General features: G+C 39.7%; 1 protein-coding gene across 1 annotated transcript; it reads right to left on the bottom strand.

The window, feature by feature from the left end:
- LOC18781281 (nuclear transcription factor Y subunit B-9) lies at positions 647–4,140 on the bottom strand. The gene is made up of 2 exons (XM_007214660.2): positions 4,050–4,140; positions 647–1,582 (listed from the first exon to the last, which is right to left on the bottom strand). Exons 1-2 carry the CDS (start codon positions 4,138–4,140, stop codon positions 876–878), a joined length of 798 nt encoding a protein of 265 aa, XP_007214722.2. The 3' UTR covers positions 647–875.

Below are 7,963 nucleotides of genomic sequence, written 5' to 3' on the forward strand. Positions count from 1 at the left end.
GCACATTTCTTTTTTTTCTTTTTTCTTTTGCCTGGTCCAAAACGACGTCGTTTTGGGCCAGGACTTTATAAAAAAAATAAAAAATAAAAAGTGCACGCATTGTGTGCGCAACACAGCAGCGCAAGAAAAACAAACGCACAGTAGCTCATCAATTAGAAAGGAGTTTCACTCAGGCAAAAACACAAAACAGTTGGTGGGCAAACCAAAGGGGCAAAGTGTGCAACCTCCACAGTGTCTTTTGGTGAGGGGAGGTGTAGTTGCGCCTCTTTATGTCTCTGTAGGTCCGCCGTTGGTTAAGGTATTTTGTTTGGAGGAATCGTTTTATGGTAAAGATGTAATATATGGGCAATAGATGTGGACCTTTATATTAGCCACATGATTCATCTGAATAGTAACTTTATTTAAGTTTAATAAAATGATTGTGACTAATATGAAGGTCCATATGAGAAGTTCATATATGGCTGGCACACTCACTATAGAATTTCACTTGTTTGGAGATAGAAATAAGAAATAATATCGTCTCTGCAAATGGGCTTGATGCCTATGGATTGGGCTTGGAATTGGATTAGAGCTATGATACATTTGGACTGCATTGGAATTTTGGTTTAGGTTTACGGCCGGCCTGCCTTTTGTCCCTTAAAGCACATACCAAATAAAAGAGTTTCATTAATCAAAGATTACATCACAACTACTCAAGCTGTCTTGAAACACTCAAATGAAACAACCCAGCTATTCTGAAACCATGATAAAACATAAAAGTACACCACACTGGTCTACAACAGCAACAACCAGCGAGTACTTTATTATTCCCAAAGACTTTAATTACTGCTTATTCATTGTTTTCTGGTAAGCAGAGACCCTGCTTTAAATTGTGCTCACTTGAACTGAGCAAACGGATCAAACCCCTCCAAGGAATTCTGGCCCTGATCCCCTGAAGCCGAAGAAGACCCAGCTCCTCCGCCCGAGCCAGATGACGACCCATCCCTAAACATCCCAAGCATGGATGGGTCGAACATCCCAGGACCATGCTGGGGCCCAAAAGGATAGCCCGGCCCATAAGGCGGTGGAGGAGGAGGCATTAGAGCAATCGGGGGCCCAGCAGGTCCAAAATCCACTGCACGATCCCTCTTCATAAACTCAGCTCTCAGAGTGGACCTGTCGCTGTTCTCCGACTCCCGGTGCTTCTGGAGGAAAAGAGTGAGGGGCTCGACGTAGTTGTCGAAGCCAAGCTTCCCCATCGCCCAGAGGATGTCCTCGGCAGTGACGGTCTTGCGCTGCTCTCGCCGGCAGCGCTCGTTGGCCTCCCCAGTGATGAAGGCAATGTACTCGGACACACACTCCTGGATGGTCTCCTTGGCGTCGTCAGATATTTTTGCATGGGGTGGCAAAATACGACGCATTATGCGGATCACGTTCGCGATAGGCATGTATTGGTCCTGCTCGCGAACAACAGATTGTTGTGGGGCCAGCTGTGCAGGATCACCGGCGTTGGCTGCGGCAGCAGCGGCGTTGCTGTTGGTTGCTGCTGGGGTGGCGTTGATTGGGACTTTGGAGTTGCTCCTCTCGGAGTTGTTGACTTGTGCTGCGTTCAAGGTTGAAAAAAACAGTTCATGTAAGTCGAGCAATATTAATCACTGTACAGATACGTTCATAAATGAGAGACCAATTAACAAGCTTTTATTTATATATATATTATTTGAAAGTAACAATATTGGTCAGTTTATTAATGGGTGAGGAAGATATGGTTATGGTAATCAGGGTGTACATTTATGGGTGTGAATAATTTATTAATTGTCTCTGTGTGTGTGTGCAGTGCAGAAATGGAAGATGGTTTAGCCAACCATGTTCGACCAAAGAAAAAAATGGTTTTGCCACTTTCTACGATATAAAAGCTCCATATGGAAGATCATTAACCAAGATGCATGCAATTACAAGTCATTATATCCAGCCTATGCTAATACTAAATACAATGTATGTCAAAAATATCAAAGATTTTGAATCTGACGTAAAATTCATTGTAAGACTCATATCAATTAATAATAGTTAATTATTCACACGCAAGTAAAGACAATTAGTCACTGACCACACATAAACAATTGACCATCTAAATAATAAGCATAGTTATTGACCAAACCCTCATGTATAACGCTAATCTAATCTACTAACAAGAGAGAAGAAATTGAGAAACAAAATAGGGTTTGGTGTTCAGGAGGTGATGACGTCAAATGTGACCCCACGCATGGACGCGCGCGTCGACATGTCATCAGACTCCCTTTTACTCTAGTCAAGACAAAAGAAGAAAAAGGTCCAAGTCTTTTCTCAATGCTCACGCTGTTTTGTTTGTCTGTTAGTGCTCCAGCTAAGCTCAAAAGAGAAGAATAAACTGACACCTCACGCGCTTGCATGTCCACGTGGCACCGTGTATGTGAAAACGGTTCATTTTAAAGAAACAGAAGGTGGGCCCTACCTAACCTACTCCCATTGTTCAAAACTCGTTTCTTCTTCTTCTTCCTTTTCGCCAAACACCAAAAGACCTTGTCAGCTCCTCAAAGGTTTTTCATGTGCTCTGCTATTTTTTAGCTGGTCTACTTGGGATTTAATCATACTATTTCAAATTTTCAATCCGAATATATATTATTATATACAGGACATAAATCTTTCTGACATTTGTAAAATTTTCGAGAAAGAAAAATGGACGTAACTGAAGCCTCTTTGATTTGGCTTTTCTTCACCAAAAAACTATATATATATATATATGTATATTTTTTTGGACAAAAAGATACAGATGTTTTTAGTGAAAGCAAACCAAGTTAGTGGTGTTTGCGACAATGAAAATAAAAGGCATCTCATGAAATATATATATATATATAAAATGTGCGAACATACAGACGAGAGAATAACTATATATATTTTTTTACATTAGAAACAAAAATAAGACAATAATAAGCCAGTAGAGATATATGAGTTAGAAATAACAGATCATATCTGATTCATAGATGATATATAAAGCAGGTGCAAGCCTAGGTCTTGATGAGACTCTACAGTGCTGCTGCATGAATGCCACATCAGTAAAAAACAACAAATACATAAATAAATAAATAAAAAGGGCGCGGAAGGGAAACGTTCATTTGAGATATGCGAAAATGAAGCCATATAGAATAGAAGCAGATATTCCTGAGACGGCCTATACAGAAAACAACCAATATTTGAGCAAGCGTTACAGTGATTGAAGCACTGAAACCAGCTATACAGCAAGATAAGGTAAAAAAAGATAACATCCCTTCAGAAATTCCAAAACACAAACAAAAACACACTCTTTCAAGCCCCAAAAATCAGCTACAACAAGTTTCGTGTCAAAATCTTGACACAACAATGAAAACCCTAATGAGATCAGACAGATATACATGTGATATCGAGAGGAGCTGAGACAAAACATAGATTTACATGCAAAAACATCAACAAACGCAGGATCGAAAGCAGAAACCTTGAGATCGGGCTTGGAACTCTCTGGAAAAAAAAGGGAGTGAGGAAGAAAATTTTGTGCTCAGAATTTTGAGGAGAAAAAGACATGCATGCAATAAAAATCCATAAACAAATAAGAAAACCAAAAAGAAAAATCTGAAATCTCGCAACCATTATTTTTTTATGCATACATATGTACCATCATCAAGAAAAAACATATAAAAAAACAGAAAAGAAAAGAAGATATATATATAAATTAATAAAAGAGAAAAAAGCCCTATGGCATTTGCTATCAGAGAGATTTTACCAGAGCTCGATTTTGCATGCCTGCTGCTAGGAGGCCCTCTCATACGTTCCATACTGTCACCTGCTTGCTCTCTCTTTCTCTCTCTCGCTCTCTCTGTCTCTCTCTGTGTTTTTTTATTTTTTTAATTGGCTCTGTTGAAAGAGCAGTGGGTCTAGTCAAGTGAATTTATAGCTACAGCAGCACGGGTAAAGTCCAAGTGGCGAACCGGCGTGGCAAACGAGAAGGACCCAGAATTGCCGGTCATAAGAGGGTGCGTGATTGGATAAGGGGATGTTTTTACCGGGAGTAACAGGTCGGTGGGTCAATTTCCCTGAATTGCCCTTCTCAAGGTCTTGGTTTTGATTACTAGGGGGCCTAAAAAGCAAACCCATTCAGCATTAGCCATCAAGGCACTCATGCTCCTTGTTTAATGACACCTGAAAATTTTGGGTAAAAAGAGTTGGTTTTTCGTGGAGTCAAATTACCATTATATCCCCGTTTATTTAACTAAGTGTTTTTTCCTTTTTTTTTCGTTTGTTTGTTTCTTTCAATTTTAGCTTGTGAAAGGGTTTTGCAAATTGTATTGTGTATATATATTTTTTATTGTTAGGCAATAATCCTTTAATTTGATGCTCATTTACCTCACACTCTTCTATTTCTTTTCATTGTTTCTCACATAATAGATAAATTTTATTTATTTATTTTGAATTTCACTAAATTCATTTGTTAGCGTATAATTTTATGTATAATCATCACATTGGGTAAACCATTTACATATTTTCTGAATTCGGAAGATTCCATATTTGTCATTTTCGGTTACGGAAGGTGCCAAACAATTTCTTTTTGTTTACCAAGGTTCCATATTTACGAATACGACAGGGCGACTTCTTGTTGTCTTAAGAAAACGGTTTGTATTTTCTACATTTGGATAAACGCACCATAAATTATTCCAGAAAGTTAGCAGTTATTGATAACTTATCACTTTTTAGTCTGCTGACGCAATTCACACATACTTTTAGAATTTACGATAAATAGTTGTAAGAGTGTGTCAAGCACAAGACACGAAGACTTTTAATGTACTACATTTTCCATCATCATTCTCTTCTTCGGCCCTTGGTGCCCAAACTCATGCAGAGGCTCACATAAATTGATTGGCAAAGGAGAGGATGTGCCTAAGACTGCTTTTCGGACAAGATATGGTCATTATGAATTCTTGGTGATGCCATTTGGGCTGACTAATGCGCCAGCTGCGTTTATGGATCTCATGAACAGAGTGTTTCGATGTTACTTGGATCGCTTTGTAATTGTGTTCATATACGACATTCTGGTGTATTCTAAAAGTCAAAGGGCGCATATGAAGCACTTGAAAATTGTACTGAAGACTCTAAGGAGGAGGCAGTTGTATGCCAAGTTAAGCAAGTGTCAATTCTGGTTGGACAGGGTGAGTTTCTTGGGGCCCGTGATTTCTGCAGAAGGTATTTATGTGGATCCTCAGAAAGTGGAGGCAGTAGTGAATTGGACCAACTAATGTCACTGAGGTATGGAGTTTCCTTGGGTTAGCCAGGTATTATCATCGCTTCGTGGAGGGTTTCTTTACCATAGCGACACCTCTCACTCGTTTGACAAGAAATGGAGTTAAGTTTGAATGGCTAGATGAATGTGAGGAGAGCTTCAATGAGCTTAAAACCAGATTGACCACCACTTCGATATTGACACTTTCGGATGATAATGGGAACTTTGTTATCTACAGTGATGCATCTCGACAAGGATTAGGTTGTGTGCTGAAGCAACGTGGTAAGGTAATCGCTTATGCTTCTAGGCAACTCAAGAAGCATGAGTTGAATTATCCTACTTATGATTTGGAACTTGCTGCTGTGGTGCTCACTTTAAGGATTTGGCGACACTATCTTTATGGAAAAACGTGCCAGATTTTCACGGATTATAAAAGTTTGAAGTATCTGTTCATCGAGAAGGAACTGAATTTGAGGCAAAGGAGGTGGTTAGAGTTGATTAAGGATTATGTCTGCACTATTGAGCATCATCCTAGGAGAGCTAATGTGGTAGCAGATGCTCGCAGCAGGAAGTCATCTGGATCTGTAGCTCATCTCCAAGGGAGATATCTTCCACTGTTGATTGAATTGAGGAAACTAAGAGTGGGGCTAGGTATGGATGATCAAGGAGCCTTGTTGGCTACTCTCTATGTAAGACCAGTGTTAGTGGAACGAATAATTAAAGCCCAATCGCGGGATCCATTAATTTGTACTTTGAGATTGGAGGTCGAGAATGGTACCATAACAGATTATTCATTGAGGAATGATGGAGCATTAATGGTGGGCATGAGACTGTATGTTCCTGGGGATGAAACACTGAAGAGAGAAATTCTTATGGAAGCCTATTGCTCGGCCTTCGCCGTGCATCTTGGTAGCACGAAAATGTACCATACCTTGAGAGAACATTACTGATGGCCTTTTATGAAGAAAGAAATAGCTGAATATGTCAGTAAGTGCTTAATCTGTCAGCAAGTCAAGGCAGAGAGGTAGAAACCATTGGGGTTGCTGCAACCACTTCCAATTCCTGAGTGGAAGTGGGAGCACATCACTATGGACTTCGTGTTCAAACTCCTTCGGACACAGAGCAAGCATGATGGAGTGTGGGTAATAGTGGATTGACTCACCAAGTCTGCTCATTTTCTGCCAGTGAAAGCAACCTATACTTTGAATAAACTGGCTAAGATTTTCATAGATGAAATTGTGAGATTGCATAGGGTGCCAGTGTCTATTGTCTCAGACAGAGATCCTTGATTTACATCTCGTTTTTGGACGAAGTTACATGAAGCCTTTGGAACACAATTTCGGTTTAGTACTGCATTCTATCCTCAGATTGATGGTCAGTCAGAAAGAACGATTCAAACCTTGGAAGATATGTTAAGAGCTTGTGCACTACAATTTCGGGGTGATTGGGATGATAAGTTACCACTCATGGAGTTTGCGTATAATAATAGTTACCAAGCAAGTATTGAGATGTCACTATTTGATACCTTGTATGGGAGACAGTGTAGGACTCCATTGTATTGGGATGAAGTGGGTGAGCACAGATTGGAAGTACTTGAAGATGTTGAATGGACAAAGAAGCAGGTTGAGCTAATTAGAGAAAGGCTTAAGGCGGCCCAGGATCGACAAAAGAGTTATGCCGATAATAGACGGAAGGATCTTCAGTTTGAAGTTGGTGACTGGGTATTCTTAAAGTTGTCTCCTTGGAAAGGTGTGGTGAGATTTGGAAAAATGGGAAAGTTAAGTCCTCGTTACATTGGCCCTATGAGATTTTAGAGCATGTGGGCCCAGTAGCCTACAGGCTTGCCTTGCCTTCATACCTTTCCCAATTACATGATGTATTTCACTTCTCCATGCTCTGGAAGTATATTTCAGATCCTTCCCATCTTCTGGAGGAACAACCAATAGAATTGGAGGATGATTTGAGTTATGTGGAGCAACCGGTTCAGATTTTAGATTGAAAGGCGCAAGTGTTGCATTCTAGGGAGATCCCACTTGTGAAAGTCTTGTGGAGGAGTCATACTGTGGAAGAAGCTACTTGGGAACCCGAGGACCAAATGCGGGATCAGTACCCTTATCTCTTCGAGTAACAGGTATGGAAATTTTGAGGACAAATTTTTTATAAGGGGGTAGATTGTAATAACCCAAACCTAAATTAATTTTTAATTATTAATTTATTTCGGGAAAATAACATTTTTGACGCAGCACAAGCAAATAGATTTTCAAGCGAAAATCCTAAAGAACAATAATCTGGAATCCACCAGAAAATTAGAGAGAAAATTCTCTTTGAATTATTTGATAAAAGTTGAGATGATTTCAACCAAGCATGACAGCAGATTAAATGCAACGTTCTCACCAATTGGACTGCCCTGGGGAGTTATTGAAAGCGTAACAAACAAGAAACGAAAAGTTTGTAAATTGAATACTACGTTCTCACCCATTGGATTGCCCTGGGGAGTTATTGAAAACGTAATAGAAAAGAAACGAAAAGTCTGTAAATTGAATACTATTTTCAAATGCACTTTTGGAAAGCCAAAAGACTTCAGAAGTCCAAAATCCACCATATGTCACAGCATAGCAGTGTGTTGGACTCATGGCGTCGTTCCCTTTTCAAGAATGTATTATACAACCTAATCGGAGCTCGAATGCCAAATTTACAAATTCC

This window comes from Prunus persica, chromosome G4, assembly GCF_000346465.2.
Source record: "Prunus persica cultivar Lovell chromosome G4, Prunus_persica_NCBIv2, whole genome shotgun sequence".
In the NCBI taxonomy this organism is placed as follows: domain Eukaryota; kingdom Viridiplantae; phylum Streptophyta; class Magnoliopsida; order Rosales; family Rosaceae; genus Prunus; species Prunus persica.